Source organism: Quercus robur, chromosome 8, assembly GCF_932294415.1.
Source record: "Quercus robur chromosome 8, dhQueRobu3.1, whole genome shotgun sequence".
Lineage (NCBI taxonomy): Eukaryota > Viridiplantae > Streptophyta > Magnoliopsida > Fagales > Fagaceae > Quercus > Quercus robur.
In genome coordinates, this window is record NC_065541.1 from 14,151,009 (window position 1) to 14,167,788 (window position 16,780).

Genomic DNA, 16,780 nt, shown 5'->3' on the forward strand with positions numbered 1-16,780 from the left:
GGAATTAGTTAGTGGTGTCTTTGAAAGCTCTAGCACCAAGTGTTGGTGTGGAAAAAATATTTTATATAAAACGATACCATATTATCTGTATTAAAATTCAATAAATAAAAGATATGTGTACTAAATTAACTATCTACTAACACGTCTTTTAGTTGTTAGTGGGGTTATTATTTTTTGCAAGCACATCTCTTATTTATTGGATTTTGATACTATTGATAGTATCATTTGATACTAAATACCTTCTCGTTGGTGTGGGCAATAGGTTTGCCAAGGAGGTTGCTAAAGGGGTTGTGTTATTATAAGGAAGAATCCCTAGGGAGTGGACCTAAGGTACTGGCAAAAGATTTCGATACTAAATTTGTACATGATTTATATGAAAAGATAACAAAATAGTAAGGCCAAAAAAGTTATTAAAAAAAATTACAAGATGGAATGTGCTCAATGGGATTTGGATATTGGAGTTATAAAGAAAGGGTTAATCACATTTTCTTTCTTTCACTTAAGAGTCTAGGGATTTCTAAAGTTTGTGGAAATTTTTGTGGAATGAGGATTTCATGTTGTACAACATGTCACCCCAGTCAAAAGGGCAAAGGTACTAAGTCAATTTGCGTGTTGTCAAGGGAAAAGAAAATTTAACCCAACGAAAAAGCAATTGACTGCAAAGAGCCAAAGACTCTTGCTCCAATTAGCAACATGGTGACATTCTTTAGTTCAAAGTTTCAAACGAAAATTAGTGTTACGAACAATAAATGTAGATTTCCCAGAGATCTTTAATTTTTAAGTTTTAGACTACTCATTCTCCACATTTCATCTTTGTATTATGTTTGTTTTGCTTCTTTTTACATTGCTTGATTTACATTCCTTTTTGTTCGATTATTGATTTGGGAGACTTTACGGTTTTGAGTTCAATTGATTTGGTTTCCAAGGAAAATGTTTGTAGTGTTTTTGCCTTTTTGGTGTGTGTGTCTCTTTGTTTATAATTTCCAGATTTTTAGTAAATGGCATTCTTATCCACAGAAAAATGAATTGGCTGCAAAGGCTCCTACTCCTAGTCATATATCAATCTCTATCTCATATCTTTTACTGTTCGCTTCCAATTTTCCAATTCGATTCGATATATCTCTGTACAAATGCAAAACCTTTCAATTATTTTTTTTATTAGTCTTTTTAAATTAATAGTCACTGTTGGTATTTTTTTTTTTTTTGATTCATGTTGGTAATTTTCTTGGTAAATATGTTAGTATATTTATTGATTTGATAAGTAATAGTTGAATTCTAGTTTATTAAATCGGTTTACAATTAGCAATTAAGAATCTTCTTGGTAAAGAAGACTACTCATCTGATAAGGAAATTAAGATTTCCTTCTTCTATTAAGGGAAAGATCATCAACAACAACTTATATTATTATTATTAGAGAAGCTTAAACTAGATTATAATATAATTTTTCCAGCAATTAGAAAATGGTGACATTCTTCAGTTCACAGTTTCAGATGAAAATTAGTGTTATGTACACGTACTAGACTCAGTAGACTGAATAGAATAGACTTGAGTAATGGTTGTGTCTAAGCATTATTTCATATACATTAATAATTTAATACTATATTTTTATTATGCACCCATTAAGACGGAACACATAAATAATTATTTTTAAAATGTTGCAATTTATGAAACATTTCATGGCACTAGAATTATTGGGCAGGAAATGGAGTAAAATTACTCTAGTTGTCTAGTCTAATTATTTAGGCATAGAGAGAGAGTGAACAGTGAATGAATAACAACGAAGACGAAGACTTGGTACATTGTTGTGTTGTCCAAAAAGTAAGAGCATGAAAGCTCATTGTTTTCTCATTCCCACTTTAATTTTCTGGAAAACTGAAGACTTGTGGAAACTGAAACCTTGGAAACTTCATGGAAGAAGACCTCTTAATCTGTGCATGAATGATAATTATTAAATTTGCAAGAATTTCATATTACTATGCCCAAAGAACTCAACGTTTAAAATACGTGCAGTGCGTGTAACACGCACTAATCTAATAACTACATTTATTGTTTATTATTATTATTTTTTTGATAAGTTAGTAATTGCAGTGGAGAGATTTGAATCATATATGTCTTTATTATAAACAAGTTCTTAACAATTCTTTTAAAGTTATGACTTTTTTTTCAAGCTGTAATATTTTGGTATTGTAGGCCAAACATTCGAAATTGGTTAAACTTATCCCACCCTTCTTTAAAAGTTATCATGAGTTTTTAGTAGAGTTTATGATGTACTTCTGTATTAAACCTCTTTTCATTTTCCTTGTGTATATGTGTTTATTTCTCAAAAAAAAAAGAAAAAAAAGAACCTCCTAAGAAGACTACTCAATTCATGATAAGGAAAGATTTCCTTCTTCTGTTAAAGGAAAGATCATCATCAACAACAACATATATTATCACTGGAGAAGCTTAAACAGTTAAACTAGATAATAATATAATTTTTCAGCTATTATATAGAAACATGGTGACATTCTTTAGTTCAAAGTTTCAAATGAAAATTAGTGTTACGTACTAGACTGAATAGATTTGAGTAATGGTTTTGTCGAAGCATTATTTCATATACATTCTTGATTAATACTATATTTTTTATTATGTACCCATTAAAACGGAACACATAAATAATTATTTAAAAATAGTTGTAAGTTATGAAACATTTCGTGGCACTAGAATTATTGGGCAGGAAATGGAGTAAAATTACTCTAGCTAGTTGTCCGGTCTTATGTGTATGGAGAGTGAAGGGTGATTGAATAAAGACGAAAGACGAAGACTTGGAAAATTATTGTGTTGTCCAAAAAGTAAGAATATGAAAGCTCATTATTTTGTCATTCCCACTTTAATTTTTTAGATAGATGAAGACTTGTGGTCGTATGGAAAGACTGCACCCCTGGAAACTTCATGGAAGAAGACCTTTCAATCTGTGCATGAATGATAATTATTAAATTTGTATGAATTTCATTTTCAGATTATTGTGCTTAAAGACCTTTCAATCCACTTGAGTTATAACTTATAAGGCTCTTAGCAATATTATTAAAGTTATGATTCTTTTTTCAAGTTGTAATATTTTGGTTTAGTAGGCTCAATGTTTGAAATTGGTTTTTGCTAATTTTTTTTCTCCTTTATTTTCAATTCCTTTTATTAAAAAAAAAAAAATGTAGACAAGTTTCCTTTTATTAAAAAAAATGTATGACAAATTTACTGCAATGTGTAACATTTCCAGGAATCACTCATAAGTTTTTAGATTCTTTATTTTCTTCTTCTCAAATAAAGAAAAAAAAAAAAATCTCTATTTGCATGTGTTGACTCAACTTTGTTTCCTTTTTTTTTTTTTCATATATAATTACTCCCATCAAGTGCTCCTCATCTCTTACCAACTAACATTCCCATTTCAACTCATCTTTTTTCTTTCTCATTCAAATATTCACAACCTTTTGCTCTTATATTGCAATGACTTTTCCTACCAACAAAGGAGACAAATATCGTTTAACTAATCAAATAGTTAAAAGGATTCCCACTTACAAAAGTAAAGACTTTAGAGATGAGAAAAAAAAATTTGTGCGCTTGTGAAACCAAACTTTATAGACTGAAGTTTAAATACAATTACATGTTTAAGTCCACTTTACTTTTTAAACAAATACTCTAAAGTTTTCACAAAATTTTTCCTTTCTCTTTTTAGTATCTGTGTATTTAAGAAAGAAATCTTACTTTTTGAATAAAAAAATAAATATTATTTAAGTAATATTTATGTATAAAAATATCTACTTATTATGTTGGTAACATTATCACGTGTAAAGAGCCTTTACACGTCCACACTAAATGAAGTTTTTTTTTTTTTTCAGTATCATTGGTAAAGATCTATCAATAATTTTTTTTTTTAAAAATGTATAATACTTTTGAAATTTTTTTTAAGAAGAAGATACTTGCATTTAAAGAAAAAGAAAAAAACTAGCCAAAATCAGCTACAAGAATAGAGTTAATTGGTGGTGGAGCATCCTAAGCTTTTGGAAAATATTTAAAAGATGATTTGAGCAATGTATCGTTTAACTAATTAAACAATTAAAAAGAACACACACTTTAATTTCGAAAAAAAGAGAAAGGTTGCACAATTCAGAAGAATATCTATGACTAGGCGGAATTTGCAGCCGAGGTATCATCTCCATAAAAAACCCGATTGATCAATCTCAATGGTTGAAATCACAGCTTGATAGATCCTGTTTTTCATAGAGGTATGATGCCTGGTCTATTTTGCAAAAGTTATTGTTATTATTATCCGTAATATTATATTATTTTTTAATATACAATAAAGTATATCTTTCCTTAAATAAATAAATAAACTGAACGAAGAATAAAAAAATAAAGCTGAAAGAAAAGTAGTAGAAGACTTGGGTTGACTTGGTAGCACTATATAAATGTTCATAATATTCATCCTATCCCACACGCCGCACTCACCTATATTCACTCTTTTGCTTCCTTGAAGGCTGAAGGGTATCATCTCATCTCATCAAAATGGGTTTTTGTTGTTTAACTTTCAAGTATCAACTCTTCTTCTTCTTCTTCTGTCTACTCTCCTTGCTCTTTCCATCCTCTTTTTCTTCTTCCTTCTCTTCAAACTCACCATGCTCTGCTCTACTCCAATTTAGTAACTCTCTTTCTCTTGACAGATACGCTTCTCCTTCTTCTGTTTTTTCTGATGGTTATAGATCAAATACTCAAATGTGTGAAAATTCGTATCCAAAGACAGCCTCTTGGAAGGAGGATAAGGACTGCTGTAGTTGGGATGGTGTCGAGTGTGACAATGCGACACGCCATGTTATTGGTCTTGACCTTAGTTGCAGTTGGCTTAATGCCTCCATTCATTCCAACAGTTCCCTCTTCCTTCTTCCCCATCTCAGGTCCTTGAATCTTGCTGGTAATGGCTTCTATCCCTCCCTAATTCCTTCTGAGTTTGGCAACTTTAAGACCTTGACTCATCTTAACCTCTCTAATTCCGGTTTTTCTGGCAAAATCCCATATGAAATCTCCCAGTTGTCTTCGCTTGTTTCACTCGATCTCTCTTGCAATCATTTAATCATCGAAACACCGGTCTGGAAAAGAGTTGTTGATAACCTAACTCTGTTAAGGGAACTTCTTCTGGATTTGACAGATATGTCCTCAATTAGACCTAATTCTTTGATGAATCTATCCTCCTCTTTGACAACTCTTAGTCTCCGTGAGTGTGACTTGCGGGGAAAACTCGAAAATAACATCCTCTGCCTTCCGAGTATACAAACCCTTGATCTAGGGTCTAATGACAATCTTGAAGGTTCTCTTCCAAACACTAATTGCAACAGCAGTAGTGCCCTGAAGTTCTTAGATCTTTCTTGGACAATGTTATCGGGAGAATTACCTGATTCTATCGGCAGCCTAAAGTCCTTGAAGCATTTGGATTTGTCATCTAATAGTTTCACTGGTGAGATTCTATTACCACTTGTAAATTTTAGATGTTTTTGGCATTAGCATGAACAAACAATTTCTAATTATTGGCGAATATTTCAACAGGTTTGCTGCCATTGTCACTATTAAACTTGCCAAATCTCTCAAGTTTATACCTTGACAACAATCAACTTGTTGGTCCCCTTCCTAGTCACGTAAGTGGTTTGAATCTAATTATGCTCTCTTTAAGTTCAAATTCTCTAAATGGAACACTGCCATCTTGGTTGTTCAGTTTGCCATCTTTGGAGATGTTAATACTTGATGATAATGAATTTGTTGGTGAGATTGGTGAATTCAAGTCCGATTCATTGGACTATCTTGATTTGGGTTATAATAAGCTACAAGGCTCCATCCCTAGGTCAATTTCTAGACTTGTGAACCTTACTTATCTATCTCTCTCATCAAATAAATTGAGTATTATGTTGGAGTTTGAAATGTTTTCAAAGCTCAAAAATCTCCAATATCTTGATTTTTCACATAACTTACTTAGCATCAACAATAATGTCATTGTCACCTATACCCTGCCTAATCTTATGCAGTTGAACTTGTCTTCTTCCAACATTAGTGAATTCCCAAATTTCTTAAAAACAGCAACAAATTTAGAATACTTAGACCTTTCCAATAACAGAATTTATGGTCAAGTTCCTAGATGGTTGGGTGATGTGGGGAGGGATACATTAGGTTCCCTTGATCTTTCTCACAACTTTTTGACAAGTATAGATAAGATTCCTTGGAAGAACTTACAATTTGTTGATCTTCGGGCCAACTTGCTTCAAGGACCATTTCCCACATTAAATTTTCTTAACCTTCGATATTTCTTTGTCTCCAATAACAGTTTAAATGGAGAAATCCCCCTTTTAATTTGTAATGCAAGTTTCCTTGAAGTTCTAGATTTGTCTCATAACAACTTAAGTGGCATGATTCCAAAGTGTTTGGCACGTTTTAGTTTCCTCTCAGTGTTGGATTTGCGAATGAATAACCTTCGTGGTACCATCCCAACCACATTTGCTAAGGAAAATAATTTTAGGAATATTAATCTTAATGGCAATCAATTAGAAGGGCAATTGCCACGATCTTTAGCAAATTGTTGGAACTTGGAAGTTCTAGATCTTGGAAACAATAAGATAAATGGAACCTTCCCTTATTGGTTGGAAAGTCTTCCGGAATTGCGGGTTCTTGTCTTAAGATCAAATAGATTTAAAGGTCGTATATTTTGCAATCCTAAAACCAAATTTCCTTTCCCAAAGTTGCGAATCATAGACATCTCCAACAATCAATTTAATGGTTCTTTGCCAATAAAATATTTCAAATATTTGAAAGCCATGACAAATGTGGATGAAAGTGAAGTTGGATTGAAATATACGAGAGACATGTATTATCAGGAATCTTTGAATGTGATGATAAAAGGGTCGTATATGGAGTTGGTGAGAATCCAAACTGTCTTGTTCACAACTATTGATTTTTCAAACAATAGATTCATAGGGGAGATGCCAAAGACACTTGGAAGGCTTAAATCACTCAAGGGGCTCAACTTTTCTCACAATAACCTTACAGGTTATATTCCATCATCGTTTGGAAATTTGACCAATCTTGAATGGTTAGACCTCTCTTTCAACAAGCTCAGAGGCGAGATTCCCAAACAATTGGCAGAGCTACCGTGGCTTGAAGTTTTAAATCTATCATATAACCAACTTACAGGATGCATACCTTTAGGAAAGCAGTTCAACACATTCAATAATGATTCGTACATCAAAAACTTGGGATTATGTGGATTTCCATTGTCAAGAACATGCAACAATGAGACAAAGCAACCACCACCATCGACCTTACTAAAAGAAGACAATTTAGAGCTTGAAAATGGGTTTGGTTGGCAAGCTGTATCGATAGGTTATGGATGTGGAGTGATATTTGGAACATTGATGGGATATCTTATGTTTAAAATTGGAAAACCAAAGTGGATTGTGAGGATGGTGATATTAGAGCAACATATCATGCTCAGAAGGCTGAAGAATAATGCCCACAGACGTGCTGGAAGACAATAACTGGTCAAAACAATTTGTGGATAGTTTTGTTAGAAACAATCTCCAAATCTGACTCAGACAGTGAAGCCCAGTAGAAAAAAGCAAAGCTCTCCTCCAACTTCTTCCATGTGTCAGAATTGGGATGAAGCTTTTTGTTCTACTCATTATCTTCATCATCCTTATTCATTGTCTTCTTCTTCATTTTTCAAACAATGGAAACAGCACATAATGGTGATTAGGAGAATATCACCATTCTTTCACGGTCCCCACAACTACAAGACACCATTCTTTGCCAAGGTATTCTCCTTCTTAACTTACATCTTTGGGTGCCTTTGTCACTTTCTTCTCTCTCTCTCTCTCTAAATGTAAATGCTCATTCATGGGGAAATCAAGCTGCTGAGCTTTGTAATTATTATTAATAAAATAAGTATTTGATTTTTTTTTTTTTTTTTTAAGCAGCTGGTTAGTGTTGTCACTGTTGAAATAATTGGTAGGCCAAAGACTCCTTTCCACCTTGCATTATAATAATTCTTGTATTTTATTGATCTGATTTGTTTGCTTTGGGTGCATAATTTCTGCTTTTTTTTTAGCATCAAATGCCTAGTAAAATCCAAGGTTGATGCCCCTGCTGTTTCAAAACATATCAATAACCTTTTGTGCTCTTGAATAGTTCAAGACCTCTGTGTAGACAGTAAGGCCTCATTCTGTCTTTCTTATTTTTATTGTTGGGTTTGGTACCATATCCTTATATATTTAAATTTTGCTTTTGTTTTTCGTGTCCATTTTTTGATTCTTTGGTGAACACATTTCTTAATATTTCTATGTTGTGGAATTTATGATGGTTTTTAATTATACACTTGCTATTTATGTTGAATGTGAGTATTGTCTCTTTTCTACTAAAAAACAAAAAAATGTGAATGTGAGTATTTCAATGTTGTGAAATTTGATTGAAGATTCAGGGTGATTTTGAGATTATATATAGAAATTGGGTGAGCTGTAAGTCAACTTGTTGGTGTAAAATTGATTTGATTTCTTCTCTTATTTGCAATATTCAAGTTATATATATGAATGTAGAGTGAAGGTATATATAAAGTATTTTACTGTATTCTTTTTTCTTTTCTTTTTTTCTTTTTTTGGCTGAATAGTTGCACTCTATTCAGTTATAGAGGAAACTTTTTTGGTTTCATTTGTCTTTTTTATTTTTTCATTCCTTTTCACTTTTAGCAATAGTTGGTATGCAAAAGGTTAGTTTACTTCCATGTTTGATTTCAAGGTGCAGCCCCATTTTCCCTTGTAATTAATGTAAAAAAGATCTATGCCTTAAACTATGTTGTGAGTAGGAGGTAGTGAGATCAATCACATTTAGAAGAAGCTGCTAAACTTTATTCAATCTACCAAACTTGGCAATTCTCTTGCAAATCGAGACCAAATGTTCTGAAATGAAGTTGTGGAAATTAATCCAGCAATCATATAGTATTCCTAGCATTCCATTAGTTGCTGACTTGCTTTGAGAAATAGACTTTCCACTGTTGAAATGAGGTTTTCTAGGTGACATGTTGTGCGTCTTCTGCAAGACCTGTCTTTAGAGTGGGGATCCCTTGTTTTTTGAGTATCATTTTCCATAGAGGTTATGGTAGCAAGTTAAGCATGTTGTCTAATAAAATCCAAGGTAAATGTTTTGAAAGTAGTTATGTGGGGTAAAGAATAGTTGAAGGCAAATGTTTTCAAAGTATTATAACCAACTTGCTAGGTCTGTAGTGGGTTATTATTTTTTCTTAGAAGAAATGCTTGTATATTCATCAGCAATGCCAAGTCTGAAAAGGCATAACCATTTCTTTGATTTGGTGCTAGCCATAATTGAGGGTTTTAGTTCAATGCATTGTAAGTTTAGTTGCAGCTTCTATTTAGTTTTATGCTTGCTCTGTAAGTTTGATTCTTTTAAAGTTTAGGTGCAGCTTTGTGTTTTGTGCCTTCTGCTGGGTTTGCTTATTGTGTGGTTTGTTTCATTGATAAATTCATTCATTCATTCATTACTTTCTCTATTTTCTTAGAGAAATAAGTTTTCCACTTGAGATAGGCTGGTAAAATGATCAAGGTGACATGTTATCAAGGAGCTACCTTTGAGAGTAGGAATCATCAGTTGTTGTTTGAGTATCCTTTATCAAAGAGTCTATGAGAGAAAGTTAAGTCTAATAAAATCCCAGGTATATAGCTTGTATATGTGGTTTTGTAGGGTATGGATATGTTGAAGGGTAAAAGTTAAAAAAAAAAACCATAATCAAACTTGCTTAATCTACAGTAGTTTATTAAATTTGGCTTCAAAGAAATGCTGTTGAATTTAGCTGCAATGTCAGGTATTAGGAGGCTATCCTGCTTTTGACCAGAAGAAACAATGCTCAAGTTGAGCATGTGAAAGAGAGTGAAAATTTTGTTAGTGAATAGTTTTATGTTGTAGTTCTTTTTTTTTTGGGGGGGGGGGGGGGGGGGGGGGTGGTGGTGGGATTGCATTTCTCTGTCTTGATTATTTTTAAGTATGGTTTTTATGTTGCTATTTATTTCGTTAATTGCTCTGTTTATGTGTTGCAGCTCTTAGCTGCCAGTGTTTTGTTGTTTGTATGGTTTGTTTAATTTTAAAAATTCATTCATTCAAAGAAAAGAAAGTTACGATTATCTATGACTCTCCTTGACCATTTTTCTTACTCGTTTTCTACATCACCAATCAAACTACGAAAATAGCATGCACTCAAATTTGAATTCCCTTGCAGTCAAACCTTATTGTTCTTACTAAAGTAACACTTTTTTTTTGCCAAACTACACTTTTGGTCCTTTGATAATGTGGTTGTTTTAATTTCGTCCCTACACATTTAATTGTATCAATTTTGTTCCTCAACTTTGAAGTGAAGTCAACTTTTGAGGATTTATTTGACTTGATTTTGAAAGTTGAAGGATGAAATTGACACAATTAATAGTTCAAGGACCTTTATTTTAAAAGTTGAAGGACAAAAGTGACAATTAAATCTATAGGGACAAAATTTGGCCAACACTTTTTTATTGATTGCATTGCTCCCATGGTTACTGTTTTTCACCATTTACTCTCTTTTCTTTTGTGATTTTTCTTCTAGATTTGGATAAAAAGTGCAAGATACTGCAACTCCTGAGAAATGTGTTGCAACGATCAAGGTTCATATCCTTTACGTGTTAAAAGACAAAGGTGATATATCTTTTTGAGATTTCTATATGCTGTGCGTGTGTGTATCTTTTTTTTTGGGGTCAATTTTATGGGTTTTTTTTTAATTTATTTATTATTATTATTATTTTTTATGTAGTCTATTGTTATGATATTAAATTTAATGTTGAAGCATATTTATGTTTTTCAGGTTCTACTCTTAGAGACCAAAATGCTTTATATCTATCAAGGTAGGCTGAAACATGCAATGCTGGATGTGGTCAAATCTGGAAAGGTCCTATTAATCTAAAGGTTTGGCTTTGTTGTTTCATTTTTCATTTAGGTTGTTTGAAGTGTTCATGTGATTTTAAAACCTGTGAGACAATACCATAAAGATGTTGTTTTGTGGATCTTCTGCTTTAGTGTTGTTCTAGTGAATGTCCATGAATGGGAGGATCAACACTAAAATTATGTATTCTGCTGGAAAATCTTTTAAACCAAATATTCCTATACATTAAATATTAACAAAATACGTTTTTGTTTTTTGGGTGCCTAGTTTCAACTTCAACACATACAGGGACATGTTAAATTATAAGGCAGCAAGTAAGCTCCTCTGCTATGGCATGTACTAAAATTTTACTATTAGCTTTCATTTATGATTAGGAATTTACTTCTTTATGTAAAACTAACTGTTTCAAATCTTTATTTGGCTATCTATTTGACTAAGAATGTGGAGCTGCCATTACAACAGACTATACTTATGTCAAAGTCATCAAGATGTTACTCTGCTACTGCTAATAGGGTAGGTAACTCATTTTGGTTATGTTTAGAAAAGCGTCTTTGAAAGTGCTTCTAGATTTTGAAGTGCTAAAAATAAGTGCAAGTTTTGAATTCAAACATTAAGAAAACAATTTGATTGATTAATCCAAAGATGATATTTGGTCTTCTTGACATGTGTCAACCAATCATATTAATAGATTTTTTAATATCCATTGTTTTGGATAAGAGAAGAACTTATAGTAACCTGCAGGCTTAACCTTATGAAAAAAGATATCTAGAACATAAGATCCGTGCTACGTCTTGTACATTTTCTTTACCTTAGTTTTCTTGGCCAAAAAATAGATAGTTGTTTGTTGAGATTTTGGTTTTGTAGAGTTTATGATATTCCATTGTTTTGGATCTAATAAGTTCGTGCTATGTCTTACTAGGAAAAGAACTGGGCATAATAAGTATCGTCATAAGACTACTAAAGCAGCTTGTTGCTTCAAATTTGGGAGTGGTTGCCAAAGGAAGATGATTTGCAGTTGAAATAATTGGGATTACCATGAGTTTGATCATAAGTCTACTCAAGTAGCAAAATCAATTAGTTTTGAATGTTGCATGTTCTAAACAGTTGAAAGTATTATTCTAGTTTATGTTTTGTATGTATTGGAAAGCACATGACATATCCGATTATTGATTATAAATGGACTACAAGCAAGTATATCTTTAATACAATGGACTATATAGTGTGTGTTCATATTTATTTGAATTTGTATTAGTTCCTGCTTAAGTTTTTCTTTGGTAAGTAGATAACTTTTATTGTAAAAAGACACTCCATGTATAATGGGCACAGTAGAATAAAAAAGAATAAATTTATGTACAAAGAGTCAGCGATTCTATAAAATTACGAAGCGAACTTGCTCCTGTTTAATTATTCAAGTTGTAATTTTTGTTGTTTGCTCATTTCCTACTTTACTGAATTGGTTTATGTTATCTTTTTTCCCCCTTCTCCCTTATGATTTTTTATTCATTAGAACGAGAATGAGAACAAAAATATTTATCTTATTATAACATCAAATATTGTTTTATTCATTAGAATGAGAATGAGAATAGAAGGTTCCTGGATTTTTAGCAATTTCATGCTTTAGCTTACGAGACAGCCCATTTTTCCCTGTACCTTTTAGTTTGCCAGCAAACTGGAATTCATAAGATCCATTAATTCCCACCCTTAAGCCTTTGATATGGCCTTCCAACATATCCAGCGTGTGGTTTACATGACTTCAAATTGTTATGGCCTCATTTTGAAACGAGTGTGCGGACAACTATCAAAAGCTTTAGCCCTAAACTAAAATAAGTTAGCGTTTGACAGTTAATATGTATGTTCATATTGAATATTTTTCTCTCTCTTTTCTTCTTAGACATGAATATGAACTCTATTCTAGTTCACCTGATTCAAGGTATAGTAACTATACAATCTATTAAAATTCCCAATAGAGGAAAAAAAAAAAAAAAAAAAAAAGAAAAAAAAAAAACAACCCAATAACTATTGTGACACGGAAAATGCAATGGGGTATGTTCTTATAGAAGCTCAAAGGCTAGTGGGAAATGAGAAACAATTCCTACCAACCTGTTTGGGGGAAATTATAAACAATGTTTTGTGATTTTATTGATCATTTGATCAAGCAACACAATGGAATTGTGCATTGGTGAGGAATTTGTATGCACCTCACGTAACCAACTCTATTGTTAAGAAGCCTCCTAGGTTGGGAAGTTAAGATAAGCTGATTTGGCCCCACGAATCAATCAGGTCTATTTAAAGAATTAGAGTCAAGTGAGTCTACTGGCTTCTCCATAGTGAATGCAATTTGATGGAAGAAGTAGAGCTCAGATATAGTTACAAAATGTGGACAGCCTTGTGAAAGCCAAAGGTCCTTACTTTATTCCTTTGGAAACTATTAAATGATAGTCTCCCAATGCGAAGAGAGTTTGCAAAGTGGAATGTCATCCCTAATGCTTCTTGCCCTTTGTATGCTTCCAAAGAGGACTCTTTGGACTTCCTTTTTACTGGAAAGCGCAAACAAGCATTTGGGCAGACATGCTCTTGTCCGACATGTACAGGACATGGGAAATGCGTGGACATGATAGCACGTGTCCTAGAATTTTTTTTTTTTTTTTTTTTGGGTGAAAAATGATGGACACGGCAGGACACGGTTGGGACATGGCCTGTGCAGGTGCTGCCAAAAAAAAAAAAAAAAAAAAATTTGTAACACACTACCTCTCACACCAATCTCCTCCCACTTCCTCTTACACTGATCTCCTCTGCCGCCAATCTTCTTCCCATTCCGATCTCTTGTTCTTCTTTAGCTCTGTCTATTTCTCTTTTGTAGTTTCCCCTTTGCCTTTATTCTTGTTTTGTTTCTCTTTACTTTATTTTTTATTTTTTTCCTGTTTCACACTATCACACATGTAAAGCTCTCTTTTATCTCCAACCAGCCTCGTGAACAAAAGATGTGCAAATATATGTTTCTTTTCAAAATTTTGTCTTTTATGAGTTAAAGTCCGCTACTAAGTAGTTAAATTTTTACAATTCTTTTTTTATTACCTAGGTAGACAATAGACACAAGTATATATTATCACTGGTTTGGCTTTAATATGCTCATAAAAGAATTTTTAACAATTATTTCAAAATAATATTTTTGTTATAAAACATTTTATCTCTTAATTTTTTAAAAATTGTCATTTCACCCCGTGTTGTACCCATACATGTGCCTGTATTTGTATTCGTGTCCGTGCTTTATAGCTTATTTATTACATGTGACTTAGATCGTGCAATGTGGTTTAAATCACCGCACAACATTAGAATTGAGGTTCTTCAGCCATTGTCAATTCTGAATTAGGTTGCTATTTGGTTGGAATGAGTGTATAATTTTGTTAAAATTGATATGTTAATTTTTTTTTTTTAAATTTAAAAGCTTATATGGATGTTGATGTCACATTTTTAATTTTGAGGACCAAAATAGGAAAAGAAAAAAATTGAGGACCAAAATGAAAATCGGTCAAAAATGTAGGCACAAAAGTGGTATTTTTGCCAATATGTTATACAACAAACATCCAAATGGGTTTTAGCTTTTAGGTGTTGATTGTGCCACTCTGCTAGCATGGACAATATGACTCTAGAGAAACAAACTTCAAATCTCGGAGCTCTCCAACAACATAACCAAGGAATGATTAAAATTAAAATTTTAAAATCAGAGAGAGCTCACTTAACATTGTGATATGATGGAAAGATAGCAACAAGAGGGATCAAATTACTAATTTAGTCCAAGTATGAATGGTATTAGTTAAACTGAGCTCCCTCCTACTCTGTGAGAGAGTGAAAGGGTTTTATTTTATAAGCATTTTAAGTGTTGGTTTGGTAAGCGCCTTTTGGATCCAAAATTGTACTTATTTTTGCCAACCTACTTATTGTTGCATTTGGTAACTTATGAAGGTATCACAAGTAAAGGAACTCCCTTATATGATATTCTTCTCCTTTTTGGTGATTCACATCTCAAATAGTAATTAGTAGAGTTCAGATTATTAAAACCACACTTTTTATTGGTTTTTACTAAATACTCTCAAATTTTTCAGGAAGTCCATTTTCATCAAGATCACTTTTGTTTTTATGCAAATTGACTTTCAAAAAATATTTTTCACACTTACAAGTATCCGAGTGACTGAAATTGCTAATCAACCTGAAAATAATATTTGATTAATTGTAAAATAGAAGCATTTTGGGTGTAAATATTTTATACTTTTATTTGCGATTATAATATTTTACACTTCATACTTAGGTCGTCCCCTTTACATATTTTTTATTCATAAAAAAAATAAATAAATAAAAACATTTTACACCTCACCCAAAACTCATTAGCCCATCCTCCACCCCACCCCCCTATTGTCTATTTAACCACCACCGGCACTGAAACCAACACATTCTCAAAAAGTCCTCAAAAAGCTATACTAAATTCACCCAAAGCCCTAGCAATTTGAAGAGGTACTCCCATAATATGTTCCTAGAGCTAATGTGCTGCTTGAATTTTTGGGTCGGATTCAGATTCGAGCTCGCAGCTTTGAATAATTATGAGGATAGATTAATTTATCAGTTAGAATAGCTCATCACCAATATTTGTAGCAAGACTTTCTCATAATGGATGGAAAGTCAAAGTTGGAAAAAATGCTTAACTGTACTTCTAAAGCGTGATCAAGTGAAGATAGTAGTCAAGAACCCAAGTCCAGTATACTACAACACATGTTCACTCAATCTATTTTCCAAGATTTGGTGTCTAATAGATTATATCATTTGATCTCATTTCAACCCAGTATCTTTAATTTATAAATGAGAGACTTCCAATTTAGTCAAGTATTTCTTTCATTTACTTCTCTATAAATTTATACTAAAGTTTGGGTTTAGCTTAACTTTATTTTTTATTTTTTTGATAGATTCAACAGTTACAACGCGTAGGTGGTTGGGAGGGGGATTTTAACCTTGAACTACAATGGAAACACTAAAAGGTACTAGTTGAGTTGTAAGACTCGAGACGGATTTAGCTTAACTTAATTTGCAATTTTTTGAAGAAGAAAAAGTATGTTAAAATAGATAACATGAGGGATTCAAGGTTTAAAAAGTTGTATGTTACTAATTTTCTTTATTTTTTTTTATTTTTTTTATGTTATAAATATAATAAGAGTTGAGCTTAAAAAAGAAACCTTTAAAATAAATACAGATTGGATTTCCATCCAAAAGAAATGCAGATTGGAAAAAAATTGGGCCAAACTCACATTAAATATAATTAAAATACTGGAAATATGCAATTTTGCACCTTGCAGGCCGGGAAGAGAAATGGCAAAACGTGGGTAACATAGATAACATTAGGGATTCATGTCTACTTGTATTAATTTTTAACATAAACTTTGGACCTGATATACCAACCCTTTTTTCGTTCATATATATATATATATATATATATTAATTTACCTTCCATAGATTGCAAATTAAGAGGAGAGAGTGAGAGGCATATAAAAGGAAAACAGATATGGCAAGCACATGCAACAAAAGCATGGGGAATCTAGAAAAAAAAAAGTTTTCAGTTCTGTTGGGAATAATATTGAACAACTCATCACCAAAATCTTGATTGGGATTGGTAATTTAACATTGTTAAAGTGAAGGAGATCCTAGGCAAATATGTGGAAGAATAAGAAAAGATGAGGAGCTGTGAATCAAAATTTTAGTGGGCTAACATAACTAGAATCCCCATGATTGATGGGCTTGGCTGAGCTGAGACTA

The 16,780-nt window shown here is 32.4% G+C and overlaps 1 protein-coding gene across 8 annotated transcripts in view; it reads left to right on the plus strand.

Moving 5' to 3' along the window:
• Positions 1-16,780, plus strand: part of LOC126694700 (receptor-like protein 7) — a 97,628-nt gene that overhangs the window by 35,941 nt on the left and 44,907 nt on the right. For 2 of the 8 annotated variants that reach the window (XM_050391137.1, XM_050391135.1), the window contains exons 3-6: positions 6,312-7,823; positions 10,649-10,737; positions 10,904-11,004; positions 11,249-11,295. In XM_050391137.1, coding sequence (XP_050247094.1) covers positions 6,312-7,547 — 1,236 coding nt within the window. In that variant the 3' untranslated portion in view covers positions 7,548-7,823; positions 10,649-10,737; positions 10,904-11,004; positions 11,249-11,295. Of the gene's footprint in view, positions 1-4,925; positions 5,247-5,335; positions 5,483-5,571; positions 5,886-6,311; positions 7,824-10,648; positions 10,738-10,903; positions 11,005-11,248; positions 11,318-11,419; positions 11,495-11,900; positions 12,218-16,780 lie in introns of those variants that run through there. The other 6 variants (XM_050391138.1, XM_050391150.1, XM_050391132.1 and 3 more) reach the window with 6 other exon arrangements.